Raw genomic sequence first — 15,342 nt, 5'->3', positions numbered from 1 at the left:
TTATGTATTAAAAAAGATTTATAGACAAAAAGATGTCATGCCTCAAACAATTAAATTTGAACTACTTTAGTAAAACAATAAAAGATTGAATAAAAGAAAATCTGTAATTGTGAAAAAAAAAACAATTGTTACCTTATTTGGGTTTTTAGCAAATTATAAAGATAATTAAATAATCAATTAACTATAATCAAATTATAAATTTATAAGAAATTTTTGAGAAATAAATCAGCAATTAGGAAAAAAATAATCGTTATCTTTTAAAAATTCTTCCCAAAATTATAAAGGTAATCAATATCAATTTGATATAATCAAACTATAAGAATATGAGAAATTCATGGGATTAAATTTTTGAAATTATAAAGGTAATTAATATCAATTGTTTCCATATTTGGGTCCTTTATGTAATTGTAGATTAATTAAATTCAATCAAGCTATAAAATTAGGACAAATTTATGGTTAACAAATATATAATATTAATAATAATTGTATTGTTATCAAATTAATTAGACTAAATTGCGGTAAAAATCAGTTAATATTGACAATTATTTTAATAAGAATATATCCAAAGTTCCGTAATTGATATACATAAATTGATTAAAAAAACAACGAACATTGACTACTGCTTTAACCCTAAATATATTTTAAAATTTACAACATTAAATTTAAGGAACTTTAGTCTATATATTATGATCATAAAATTTAATCTAATTAAGTGAAATTAATTAGTTGATTGTGTAGTCTTATTACAATTATATCATACTTTATTTATTTTATGGAAATATATATCATTTATTAACTGATTTTGTACAATCTACTATGATCTTATTAATTCAAATGAAACGATTTTTAAATGGTAAGTTTAGACTATAAAAAGAAAGGAGATTATTGTATGACTTTAGTATTTCTTATGTATTAAAAAAAGTTCTAGAGATAAAAGAAATACAATATTACAATATTTTTGGGTTATTTAATTAATTTATCACATTTCAAAATATTGTTTATATCAATTCAGGGATGTTTATATGGAAAAGTTAAATTTTGAAAAAATAAATATCTTAAATTTCATAATTTAAGTTAATTTGTGTGCTAATTTGAAAAAATTAATTTATAGTTTACATTTTATTTATATTATATGGAAAATTTGACCTCATATGGCTATTTATAGTCATTGAATAACACAAAATATTTGTTACACTTTTCTTCTCTCTCTCTCTCTCTCTCTCTCTCTCTCTCTCTCTCTCTCTTATGGGTACTTCATAAGTTTTTCATTATGAGTATGTAGAAATAAGAATTTTCAATAGTTTGCTAAATATTAATTCAGATTTTTCGTCATGAATTTCAGGCTTTAAAAATAAAAGTTTCGACATAATAAGGATCACACATTGATGGAATGTTATCAATAATTCAGAATGAGAGTTCAGTAGAAGAATATACTTATGAGGATGTTGAACAATGTAATCGCAATATAACATAGATTTGAAACAAGAAAATCATTTGTTGAAAATGATTTGAATTATTCATAATGATTTTTCTTTCTCGAGAAAAATAAGTTTTTTAGTTTTCAAATCTCTTTACACAAATATAAATTGTACTATGAATAATATAATTTCTTAACTATATATTATTTTGAGGTCTTGCATAATTATGATACAAAGATGATTTATTTTTTTATTTTATTAATCATTATTTAATATCATATTTGGTAGATTAAATGATCAATATGTTGAAGGAATGTTGTCACTAATTAAAAATGAGATTTCAAGAAGAAGAAACCTATGAGAAACTCACTACATAGTCAAATAATATAGGTTTGAAACAAGAAAATTATTTGTCAAAAATGACTTTAATTATTCACTATAACAATATAGGTTTGAAACAAGAAAATTATTTGTCAAAAATTACTTTAATTATTCATAATGTTTTTGTTTCTTGAGAAAAACAAGCTTATTACCTTAATGATTTCTTTATCCAAATACAAATTTTCGGTAACATAGTATCACTAAATAACGAATCTGTTAATAAAATTAAGAAAAATATATCAATTGTTTTAATGCAAATGAAAAATAGAAATTGCAAGATCTTGCTTGAGATTGCTATGATTTATTTGTTAAAAATTTTAAAATTTTTAGAGATAACTTTTATCACTTTTCTATATTTGGTATCTTTATGATTCTATTTTGGTTAAAATGTAATTGTTATAAATGGTATAATTAGAATGATAATATTTTTCTCTATATTTAGACTCCTTTCAATATTCGTATATAAATAAATATTTTCAAATTAATTTTATCTTCTTTTGCTTTTCACTTTGAAATGATTTATTATGAACTATTCAACAAACTATAATTGATAGGAGATGGGGACTTACATTTCATTAGTCAATGTTGATTTATTTATTGGTCAATGAAATATTTTTTTATGTTATTACTCATTTGATAAATTTATTAATCTAAATTATTTTTTTAATCTATCTCTATTTAGTGATTACTTTTACTTAAATACTGTCCGCACATCGTGCGAGTACTAATACTAGTTACAGTGAAAATGATTATTGTTTATTCAATTTTTTTAGTTTTTTCATTTGATATTCAGCACACAATAGCTTCTTGCCACTGACTTTTCAACCAAATGCTGTGACCATTTGTGTGACAATTAAATTCCACTCGTACTATGTATAAAATGACTGAACGTCGTTATTGAGGTTAATTCTTCGTTCTTACAAGGGATGTAATAACTTGTAATAAGGATGTGGAAGAGTCTTAACTAAGTTTCAAAATCTACAATCAAGCGGGAGCGAATAAAAGGTAAGTTGGTCTGATTTACAAACAAATTGGTAAATCAGATTGCCTTTCTTGATCCAACTATTTTTCAAGTAATGAATAATTTTTTTTTAGAAAAAATAATAAATAAGCGAGCAAAGGTATTTAGAAATAAATAAATTTTAAAAAATAAATAAGTGAACAAGGGTATTTGTATATGATAATGCAAATCTAAGCTACCATTTGACTAGAGATTTAGAAAAGAATTTTTAAAATATATCAACAAATTAATATATGTTTGACCATAAAATTTGATCAGATTATGAAAATTTGATCTTCAAATATTTTCAAGTTCAATACAATTTTCAATCTTCAATTATCAAAATTTATGATAAATATATATTTGACCATAAAAATTAATCAAATTTTCAAAATCTGATCTTCAAATACAATTTTAAATTTTATAAATTCAAATTTTAAAATCTACAATCAAATGGGAGCTAAATAAAAGGAAGGTAGGTCTATTTTACCAACCAATTGGTCATTTCTTACAAAATTACCAAACTAGAAGAAGGATGTAGATGCAGTTTATTTTAGTTTAAGATCTACTTAATTATTTAAACCAAAACTAATCATTTCCATAAATACAAAATCCAATTCGACTACAATCTTAAATCTTAAAAATTTAAATTTTAAAATCTACAATCAAGCAGGAGTGAAATAAAAGGGAGGTAGGTCTAATTTACAAACCAATTAGTCATTTCTTATAATATTACCAAACTAGAAGAAGGATGTGGATGCAGTTTATTTTGATTTAAGATCTACTTAATTATTTAAACCAAAACTAATCATTTCCATAAATACAAAATCCAATTAGACTACAATTTAAAATTTACAATCAAATCAAGCTGGAGCGAAATAAAAGAGAGATAGATCTGATTTACAAACCAATTGATCCTTTCTTACAATATTACCAAACTAGAAGAAGGATGTAGATGTGATTTATTTTGGTTTAAGATCTACTTAACTATTTAAACCAAAACTAATCATTTTCATCTATAAATTCAAATTCTGTTTTTTTCAACTATAAATACAAAATCAAATGAGACAAAATTTCAGCATTCGTTTTCCCTCCATTGTCCTTGTCACTAAAAATAACTCCCTTCTTCTAAGAACAGTAGTGAATCTTCCTTGCTCTAAACAAGTTTCCTTGTCTCAATTTTGCTTCTTTTATAACCCCTTTTCAAGATTCTATCAGTTTCTTCCTTTAAAAACTGTAATTTTCTTGTCCTTTTTATCTGTTACATTTTATTTTTGGTCCATTTTGATGATGTTTATGTATGAAATAGTGAAAAGATTCAATTTTTAAGTGATGGGGTGTTAATTATTTTGTGATGCATATTTTAGAATTTTAGGATTTTGTTATTTGTAAAATTTCATTTTTAGTTCATTTTGATTATGTTTATGTATGGAATACTAAAAAGATTCAATATTTAAGTGATGGGGTCTTGATTTTTTGTTTTGTGATGCATTTTTTAGAATTTTGAGATTTTCTTGCTCTTTTCTCTCTGTATAATTCCATTTCTTTGATCCATTTTAATGATGTTTATGTATGGAATAGTGAAAAGACTATTCTCAAGTGATGGGGGGTTTGATATTTCTATTTTAATTTTTTTTTGTGGTGCATTTTTTTTCTAGATTTTTAAGATTTTGGTATCTGCAGGATTTCATTTTGGTCCATTTTGATGATGTTTAGTGAAAAGATTGTATTTTTAAGTGATGGGGTGTTTGGTTTTTTGTTGTTTTGTTTTTGCCAGAGTTATAAGATTTTGTTTTTGGGAAATGCAGGAAGGTGCTTTAAAGAAGGATCAGTTTTGAAATGGCAGGTGGTATTGAAGAACCATTTAGGCTTAGTTTTCAGGTACAGCTTCTATTGGATCTTACTCTTTGTTACTGTCATTTTGAAATGCATTTCTATGGTTAATTTTTTTGTTCTCAATTGTATTGTTCTCTTATATGTTGCTGCTGTATTTATTAGAAAAATTTGTTGTTCTTATGCTTTAGTTAATTAGGTTGTTGAACCCTTTTCAACTTCTTCGTATGTTACTTCATACTTTCTCATTGATTGAGGCTTTGTTACGCTGAACTTTTAGTGGAAAAGATTTTGAGAGTTCCGTTATCTCATAAAATTGTCTGTTTAAGCATGTTAGGATACACTACTTGAGACATTACTAATTAGACCATTAGGGGGAAATGAAGATTTTCCATGAGAACTAAATCTATGTGGCTCTTTTACTTTCTACCTGATCTTTATTTACTTACAAAAATTGACAGGCAGATTCGTGGCAATCTGAATCTATCTCATTCGGTAGATTTGAGAATGAAGCTTTATGTTAGGAGAGGAGGTCTTCTTTCACACACAACAGGTATCTTGAAGAGGTTGAGAAATACTTCAAGCCAGGTTCTGTAACTGAGAAAAAGGTATATTTTGAGGAGTTTTTTAGAAAAAGAGCACTTCTAAGCCAGAGTTCATCCGACTGTCAGGATGGGGCTGATTCTCAAGCTAGTAATGATGGATCTGAGAATACAGATTATGAGGGGGACTTTGAGCATGTTAATGAGATTGGCCATTCTGCATGATTTGTTGAAAATCATGACAGAGCAGCCACTTTACTGGAGAATGGAAAGTATTAGGCTAGTGAAAATGAAGGTTATGCGGGGAACTTTGAGCTTTACCATGTTGAAAATGTGGGATATTTTGGTAGCACTGATTAATCCTATTTTTCTCAACCTCGTTTATTATTGAATGATGTAGCAGTGAAGAACAACCAATAGCAAGAAAGGTTATCGCTTCTCGTGCTTCCTGTACAGAGAAAGTTAGCCATAGATTATATCAAAGTGTAAACAGGTATATATCATGGAGAAATTTTGAGCTTTAACTCCATATTGTGTTCATAAACATATATATTAGACATATTATTATTGTACAGGGATAAGGAGAGTGTAAATTCATGTCAACCAGGCGTTAAATAGAATGGATCTAGTTTCTGTTTCAAAATTGAAGAGCAGGCCAGGAAAAGGAAAGAGGCAAGGACCAATTTCTTGTGTCTTATAAAACGTCGTATAAAACCGAAAAGAAGTTTTTGATATTGATTTTAGTTCTTTATGAAGATTGAGGAGAAAGTGCATGCCAAAGAGGAATAAACACGTCAGCTCCAAGCAAGAACCCAGGTAATAAACCCGGGGTCTGATTGTTGTGACTAACGAAAATAGGTCCAAATTAATATAGAGAATCATAGGCTGCTAATTGTTGAGTGTTAGCTCTTTAAAGTCATGTGATATATCGTGTGGTCTTAATTGTCTCATGTGGAAATTTAAAATTAAAAAGTTGCCAAAAAAGGGAAGATGCAATCTTTTTAAAATGGACTAACAAGGAAAGTATGGCAAACAAATTGAAACCGAGGGTGTGTAAAATATCATTGGCAAGAGTTAGATGACAATTATTTTATCAGAAGCTAGAAATACTAACTGACTGTTTGTTTGATTTACTTCATGCTGGCTGTTCGTTTGATTAACTTTGTGCTATGTGTAGGAAAAGAAATGCTAACTGTTCATTTGATTTATGTTGTGCTATGTGCAGGAAAAGAAAGAAGCAGAGATCAAACAGCTATGGAGAAATCTCAATTTCAAAGCAACTCCCGTGCCTGCCTTCTACCGTGAACCTGACCACCGCTCAGAAAAAACCAAGGTATTATAACAGGTCTCAAATAATGAGCATTCATATCGCCAAATTTCACCTTTCACAAGTGTCCTCCTATTTCTTCTGTTATTTTCTATTTTCCTGTGTTGAAACTAGGTAACATCAAATCTGTGCACTTAGCCTACTGTTATCACATGAAAGTAAAGCTTGTTTGTAAATTTTTTTACAAGTTGTTTTACTGGTTTTTGGTAGAAGCAAGCACTCTCCTGTCATTTTATGACTCAAATCCCCTTTGTTGGACAAACGATTTTACCTTTCAAAAAATTAAAACCAATAAAAAAGGGGGAATAGTGGAGTTCTATCTTGCTATCCTTGATCGAAGGAAACATTGACACTAAAGGGCAAAATAGATCATCTTGTACCTTGGTCCTCCTATTATGACTTCCTTTAGGGCTCATTTCATTGACATTAGGTATGCGTGTTATGTAGCATACTTCCTTAGGGCCCTATGTTGCTTCAATCTCGTTGGTCTAGGTGATAAGGTGTACACCGATAAGAGGTTTGTTCAAAGTTAATTTGGTTATCTGGAATGGCATGGTTGGGAACTTTGATTCTCATTAAACTTCTACTTCCTAACATCCTTTCAAAGCTGAAATTTGAATAATAGAATCTTCAATGCTGTCGAACTATTACTTCACTTTCTTTTTAGTTAGATTGTTCTTCAGTTATTCTTAAATTGATCATCGAATTTTACGGTAACAGATAACTTGCTTTATACAGGTTTCTTCGGGTTCAAAAGCTATGTACTTAATCAACATAAAAGGTATGCTGCTTTACCATGTTGAAAATGTGGGATATTTTGGTAGCACTAATTAATCCTATTTTTCTCAACCTCGTTTATTATTGAATGATGTAGCACTGAAGAACAACCACTAACAAGAAAGGGTTTTGCTTCTCGTGCTTCCTGTACAGAGAAAGTTAGTCATAGATTATATCAAAGTGTAAACAGGTATATATCGTGGATAAATTTTGAGCTTTAACTCCACATTGTGCTCATAAACGTATATCTTAGACATATTATTGTGGTACAAGGATAAGGAGAGTGTAAATTCATGTCAACCAGTTGTGAAACAGAATGGATCTAGTTTCCGCTTCAAAACAGAAGAGCGAGTCAGGAAAAGGTAAGAGGCAAGGACCAATTTCTTGTGTCTACTCGATAAAGTTCAAATGTCGTATAAAACCTAAAAGAAGTCTTTGATATTGATTTCAGTTCTTTATGAAGCTAGAGGAGAAAGTGCATGTCAAATAGGAAGAAACACATCAGCTCCAAGCGAGAAAACAGGTAATAAACCCGGGGTCTGATTCTTGTGACTAACGGAAACAGGTCCAATTTAATACGGAGAATCATAGGCTACTAATTGTTAAATGTTAGCTCTTTAAAAGTCATGGAATTATAGAGTTTCCAAAAAAGGAAAGACGCAATCCTTTTGAAACGAACTAACAAGGAAATTAAGACAAACAAATAGAAATCGAGGGAGTGTAATATTTCATCGGCAAGAGTTAGATGACAATTACTTTATCAGCAGCTAAAAATACTAACTGTTTGTTTCGTTTACTTTGTGCTATGTGTAGAAAAAGAAAGAAGCAGAGATCAAACAGCTACGGAGAAATCTCAATTTCAAAGCAACTCCCATGCTTGCCTTTTACCGTGAACCTGGCCGCTACTCAGAAAAAAACAAGGATGGACAGAGCTGGGAGGAGGCAGGAGCAAGAGCTGCAGTCAGAGGCAGATGGAGGATGGACAGAAAGAGAGAAATTCTAGATGTTCTGAGGGCAAAAATTGTTATTTTCTGTGTTGAAACTAGGTAACATCAAATCCTCCGTGCACTTAGCCTACTATTCTCACATGAAAATTAAAGCTTGTTTGTAGATTTGTTTACAAGCTGTTTTTAGTGGTTTATGGTAAAAGCAATCACTCTCCTGTCATTTTATGACTCAAATCCCCTTTCTTGGACAAGCGAATTTTACCTTTCAAAAAATTAAAACCAATAAAACTTGCTTTGAAATTTAGTACTCTCTCAGTCTTCATCCTTATCCTCCTCTGAAGTGATTATTTTTCCCTCTCACTCCGACGACCTAGTAATATAACTTGCTCTTTTGATTACTTTTTTAGGAGCTAGCAAGTAAAACTAAATCACAAAGCAGGCCTTCGACTGCAGCAGGGGATAGAGCTACTAATGCAACTGAGAACACTGTTCGTTGTTTAAGGGCAGAAGTTTATAATAGATGTTCCACTAATGAACATCTAAATGTGGCCGATTCACCATAGGTTTCACAAGTAACTATTCATCCTTTAGTAGAGTTATCAGACAGCAGCGTGCCTTTAGCTGCAACAAGAAAAACGTCCAAACAAACCCAATCAAATAGAACAGTAGCTCCAAAGAGAGAGCAAGAGAAAAGGCAGGTCGCGAATTCTCCAAGACCAAGAACATCAGATTTTATCAGGAGGAACAAGGACTTTAAAGTTGAAGACAAAACAAAGGTTCTTGCACGAAGAACAGGAAACCATGCAACGAGAAAGGATGTTAGAAGTGTGGACTTGAGCCATAGTACAAGAGTGGGTCGTTTAGCCGTTGGTGTTGCTTCCTAGACGTATCATCGTTTAGTTGTTGTTGTTGGTGTGAATCTTCTTATATTCTCAGCATAGCAAAGATGATTGGTCTCGTATTTGAGACGATAAACTTAGTGAGTAGGTTAGCATTTCTGTTAGATATGCTGCATATAATTATGCCTAGTTTCGTATAGATAATGTCTTTGAGCCAAGTTCTTGATATACCACAAATGCTATGCTATTAAAGATCAACATACTTTGTGTAAAATGTTAAAAGTTGCTGTTCAACTGGTAAAGTTGCTACCATGTGACCACGAGGTCATGGGTTCAAGTCTTAGAAACAACCTCTGGCAGAAATGCAAGGTAAGCCTGCGTACGATACACCCTTGTGGTAGGGCCCTTCCCCGGACACCGCGCATAGCGGTAGCTTTAGTGCACTGGGCTGCGCTTTGTTAAAAGTTGTTGTTCAATTAGTAGTCAATATTTTGCACCATTCCTGCTAATGTTTTTACTGCTGAATCTCTCTTTCTTTCAATGTACTGTAACATGATTTTGTATCAACTTCCATACCGAATTGAGCAAAGTTGTACTAGGTGGCTTTCGTGACACAAGATTATGTGCTTTTTCCACAATGGACAGTAGACGAAATCTTCGTTTTTGCTACATTCTTAAGACTTTTCAAGCAAGATGAGTCAACGTCAGAAATACGAAAGAACTGAAGTGATTATTAAAGAATTAGGCTTGACTCAAGACTTTGTTACACTTAGTATCACGTTGAATTAAGTGAACCGTGTCATTTAAAGATTCAACATGCTATCGATATCACATATTTATTTATTCATCGTTCGCATATATAAATGTATCCCCCCATCCCCACCCCCACCCCACCACCACCACTACAAGAATAGGATAATAGGATCACCATTGTTGGTAGTTGATTGGTATCTCTCATGGAGCCTACTCAATAAAGCACAACCGGTCATTTCATTTCTTCTAATTAAATAAATACATGTACTTTATAATATTCTATTAACTTATTTTAATACTTAATTACATAAGAATCACCATCACATACAAATCATCGAATCAATTCATGCCATAATTTGATATTAACATCATAATATACTTGCTAATCTTTCAAGTCTTTTACTCCCTCCGTTTCGAAAAGAATGACCTAGTTTGACTTGATACGAAGTTTAAGATAATAAAGAAGACTTTTGAATCTTGTGGTCCTAAATTAAAGTTATGCCAAATGTACTAAAATACCCTTTAATCTTGTGGTCTTAAGCATACCACGTGAAAAGTTCAAAGTAAAGTATTGCCAAAAAGGGAAAGGGTCATTCTTTTTAAAACGAATTAAAAAGAAAAGTAGATCATTCTTTTTTAAACGGAGGGAGTATTAATTACAAACCATAGAGAAAAAATATCGAATATGTTATATGATTGTGACCTTTTAATACCTTAAGCTACCAAACGAAATATCACTCTCTTTAAATGGCCAATATAAATCATTCACAGCCTGTTAATTTGTGTTTATTTGTTCATCCATTAATTGAAAGGAAAAAAAAATAGACAGAAAATTGTGGTGTCTTTTTTCTTTTCTTGTGTTTCTGAGCCATCGTATATTGTTCGACTGTCGATGTATGTGGTGTCTTTTTTCTTTTCTTGTGTTTCTGAGCCATCGTATATTGTTCGACTGTCGGTGTATATAAGTTATATTTTATTTTCAAAATATGATAACTTACATCTACTAGTTGTGTAAAAGGATATTATATAATTTAATATATTGTAGAAGGTTACTTGTCCTTAGTTCTTGCACCTAAACAAAACACAAAATAAATCAAGGAAAAAACGTAACAACATATTCAGTATGATTTTATAAGTGATGTTTGAAAAGAATAAAAAGTATCCAGCTTTACCCTTACCATTTAGAGATAGAAAGACCTTTTTCGATCGGGCTAAAACTTACACGCACCCGGTGTATACACCAAGTCAATACATGCATGTCATTTGTTCGAATTTAAAGTTCATGTTACTTAACCACGATTAATCAATATGTATTTTATTTAATTTAATTACATAACTATGGTAAATAAAATTAATTTGATGTATACACGGGGTGCGTATAAATTTTTACCTTTCGATAGACATTCCAAGAAAAAAGAGAAAAAGAAAACAAAAAAATGGTGTCGTTGGAGAAATTAAAAAGAAAACGAACAAAAATAATATATTCAGTATAATTTCATAAGTAACGTTTAAAAATAATAAAATGAATGCAACTTTACCCTTACTTTTTAGATATAAAATACATTCCAGGAAAAAGAGAAAAAGAAAACAAAAAAATGGTGTCATTGGAGAAATCAAGTAGAATTAAGTTCTTTAGGAAAAATACAATAAATGAAAAACAATGTAGAACACAAACTAATTGCCAAACATATTAAAAGCCAAGACTCTTGAAAATATACTTCCTTCCTCTCATATTAAATGATCGATATATTAAAAAAATTAATATTAATTAAATTTTTTCTTTATTATCCTTTTAATTAATTCTTCTCTAAATTATTACTAGATACTTATTTATAAAATTCCCCAAAAAGTTCTTTTAAGAAGTGAATTAATAAAATCACATTTTTATTTATAATTTCTTAACATGCATGTAAAGAAAAAATAATCAACGAAAAAAATAATAATTAAAACTTAATTAATTCCGAATAAATCAAAATTCTATATCAAAGTAAATCGTTCCTTGCTAGAAAGAACAATATTTTGGAAATTTAGGCTTCTTATCAAAGATAATTACATTTTCAAAGCTCACACTCCATCTCAAAAATAATTATATATATCAAAATTTCACTTGGTGTGAAAACAAAATAATCCATCCATTTGTTCATCACACACACAAAAAAATAAACTTTTTTCTGCACATCATAATCAAGAAAGAGAGGAACACTCTTTATTCATATAAAAATCAGTACACAAGAGTAAAAAATGAAACTGATGATAACTAATGAGACATTAAAAATCCTAACAACAACTAATTACATCAAAAGTTCACTCACAAACATTTAAAAAACCTGCTAAAAAGCAAAATCAAAGAGAGAGCAGTACTAGTAACAATCATCATATGTCATATCTGATAATCGTATATTTGATGTCGGGTCAAAACGGATATAAATTATGCCTGATTAGCATCATACCAGCTCATTTTAATACCTAAAACTTTAAAAGCAGAAAAGCAGAGAATCCAGAGATGCCGTGAAATTAACTGGGAAGAGGAAGACACGTACCAGAACTATTAGTGAAATCAGCAGTTAAGTCTGAGAAACCAAAATTTTGAGGCATCTCCCCAAGAAATCCAAATGAAGTAGTGTCAGCATCTAGAAAAGGTTCATTAAGAGGTTGTGTGTTAGACTCCACACTACTAAATGACGAAACAGATGCATCACCCATTGCAGAACGTGACTCCAAGTAACTGCCGTGAGGACCAAAGGCAAACGGAGAATTCCCACCATAGACAGGTTCTTTCTTAATAATCCTCCCATCTATTATTTGTCTCAACCCCATGTTAGAGGGCTAACCCAAAAACATATTAGGAAGAACATCAATTTTTCTGCTTTGAGAAGGAATACAACTGCTGTTTGTATGCAAGAGAGAACAGATGAGCTGTTGTCACTGAATGCATTGGGTCTATCAGCACGTACAGGTTCATGCATTATGCCATTAGGTTTTGCAGCAGTTCCAAAATTTTCAGCAGCACCACAAGTTGAATTTTGATGCACTACAGTAAGGAAAGAAAACTTAAACATTAACTTGAGACAACAACACAAGCTTCTCAAATGCAGGTTCTAGCAAGAACAAAGATAACAAGCAAATAGAAGGCAATGAAGATAAGGATAAGTCTAGATGAACTTAGGGATAGGCTCCAAACTGAACACAATGCTCGTCATTCTTGTTGCAGATAAGATCAGACAACTTATTATTTTGACGTTAAGAGTTTCTTGTAGAGGGTGCTGAATCCATTTTGCAACTTTGGAGGCCTTGTAAAGCACGGAGAGGCTCATTTTGGTTAAATCATTAGCAATATTCATAAGTATATCTGTTTTTGCATGAATCATCAAAGTAACTGCTCAAAAGTTCATCATTTCTCCGCTGTTGCATGTCATTCTTAATAAACTTTGTTGTCGAATCAAACAAATGTATTTTTCTCACACAAATAGCCTAGTGCTTTTTGAGGAAAATTGGTAAAGTTCAGTGGGTTTTCTATTTTCACACAAAAATAGCTCCGTTTGTATTCTCGGAGTCTTGGTCCACGCTCCAATTGAGCCTGACACGAGGGTGGATGAAAGTCCCACATTGATTGGGAATTGATTCACGGTCTACTTACATGAACTTGAGCAATTATCCCCCCTTGAGATAGCTTTTGAGGTTGAGTTTGGTCCAGATATCACATCTTTAAATGGTATTAGAGCCAGGTCCATCCACGTTTAAGCTCCCGGACCACGCTCTTGTTGGGCCGGGCGTGAAGGTGGTGTTAGAGTAGGTGAAAGTCCCACATTGTTGGGGAGTGAACTGTTAGTCTTCTTATATGAACTTGAGAAATCCTCCCCTCAAGTTCTAGGTTTTGGGGTTGAGTTAGGCCCAAGATCCTTTCTTTACACAATCAACCATCTTTTCTTACATTGGAAACGGACAGAGCAGCTGTAGAGAATGTTTTTAACCTGAAGGGGATCAGGTGGGTAGAACCTAGGAGCATTAAAAAAGTACTAAGAAGATGGAATGGGGATGTAAATGTAATAAATGAGGAGAGATGGAAAATTGTTCAACATATATATGGTGGACAGTTTGGACAGAAAGAAACAAAGGTTGTTTTGAGGATGTCCAGAAGATCAACATGAATAGTTTAGCGCTTTTTTATTTTTGGTGTAAACACGATGATTAGCTCTAATAGAAGACATCATTGATGTGCTAAACTGTTTATAGGTAATAGAAAGACAGAGTAAGATGTAAACTTTTTGAAGGGGGACATCATTCTTGTTGGCTAGGGATTTGAACAAAGTGTTATTTTCCACAATACTGGTACGTAGAATCTATATCACAGAAAAACAACTTCAACTTGAGTTCAAGTATGAACAAGAACACAATGAAGTATTAAAAACCCTCAACACAAGATCAAAAAGACCTTTCCAAGAGGTGTATTTATTTTTCAAAAAATAAAGATGAAACAGAAATGACTAAGGCCAAGTCGTCCGAGTTCACGGACTTTCCTTAAGGAATAATTCCCCTCACTGTACCCGAGGTTATGGAATCTTCCTCCCAAGATAAAATGGCCTTCAATCCGACTATAGCGGTACCTCAAATAGGCGGATTCTTTGAACACACTCACGGTTTGAATGATCACACTTAGAGTATTTTTAAGACAAGAAGAAGAAGTTTTTAATCTGAAAATTTCTGTATTTTCTATCTCATAAACCTGTGGATGAAACCAAGTTTATATAGCCACTAGATGCCCCTTTGAAAAGATGGCATTGGTTTATATTAGAGGTGTGTGACTCTTCCAGAAAATGCATGTCTATTCAGTTAAATAATGCAGTAATTTTCTGAAACAGTGCACTGGTTCACTGAAACAGTGTGTACTTTCATTGAAGAGTTGCAACTTTCTAAAACTGTGCAATCTTCAGTAACAGAAGCAACAATCTGAAATAGTGCAACCTTCTGTAACAGAAGCAACAATCTGAAATAGTGCAACCTTCTGTAACATCATTTCAAACAGACGCATCAGTTCTAAAACACTGTTACTGCATGTATATATATATAAATGGAGGCTGAAACAGTGCATAAAAATTTTACTGCATTTTGTCCAAAAAAGATAGATCTCATCGATCGATTATTTTCCAAATCCAAATCCAAATCTGAATCCGAGCGAGCGAGCGACGACGACGACGGCGTGAGGCATCATCTATTTCTTGCCTCACTTGCCATGTGGAGTAAGTGTTTCTCATTATAAACACTCTCAAGTTCTCTTCTTCCACCAATGTGGGAGAAAGAGAAAACTTGCCAAAATTGAGTACACTTTCCATTTTTGGTGTTAACTCAATTTTTTTCTCTTCCACTTGATTTCTCCATTTTCCATTCAACACACTTATAGAACCCAACAATCCCCCACATGAATGGGAATGGCTATTTTTTCGTAAAACTTTTACGGACAAGTATGTGATCATCAATCAAAGACTGATTGCATCTGGATAAGTGGGTTTCCCTTTGAACTTTCCGTA

At 31.6% G+C, this 15,342-nt stretch overlaps 1 protein-coding gene and 1 long non-coding RNA gene across 2 annotated transcripts; one reads left to right on the top strand and one right to left on the bottom strand.

Moving 5' to 3' along the window:
* Positions 1-7,551: 7,551 nt before the first annotated feature.
* LOC107853511 lies at positions 7,552-9,282 on the top strand. The gene is made up of 3 exons (XR_007051190.1): positions 7,552-7,801; positions 8,092-8,324; positions 8,633-9,282. It is a non-coding gene; the product is annotated as an uncharacterized LOC107853511 (long non-coding RNA).
* A 2,963-nt stretch (positions 9,283-12,245) lies between these two features.
* LOC124894458 lies at positions 12,246-14,819 on the bottom strand (the record flags this gene model as incomplete). Its single annotated transcript, XM_047405125.1, has 5 exons — positions 12,246-12,283; positions 12,358-12,643; positions 12,700-12,848; positions 13,749-13,813; positions 14,682-14,819. Coding segments are annotated over 5 exons (676 nt in total), but the record flags the coding sequence as incomplete, so codon positions are not given.
* Positions 14,820-15,342: the final 523 nt, after the last annotated feature.

Source organism: Capsicum annuum, unplaced genomic scaffold (genome assembly GCF_002878395.1).
Source record: "Capsicum annuum cultivar UCD-10X-F1 unplaced genomic scaffold, UCD10Xv1.1 ctg74230, whole genome shotgun sequence".
Lineage (NCBI taxonomy): Eukaryota > Viridiplantae > Streptophyta > Magnoliopsida > Solanales > Solanaceae > Capsicum > Capsicum annuum.
The sequence above is the reverse complement of the archived record's forward strand: the minus strand, read 5'-3'. Positions and strand labels throughout refer to the sequence as shown.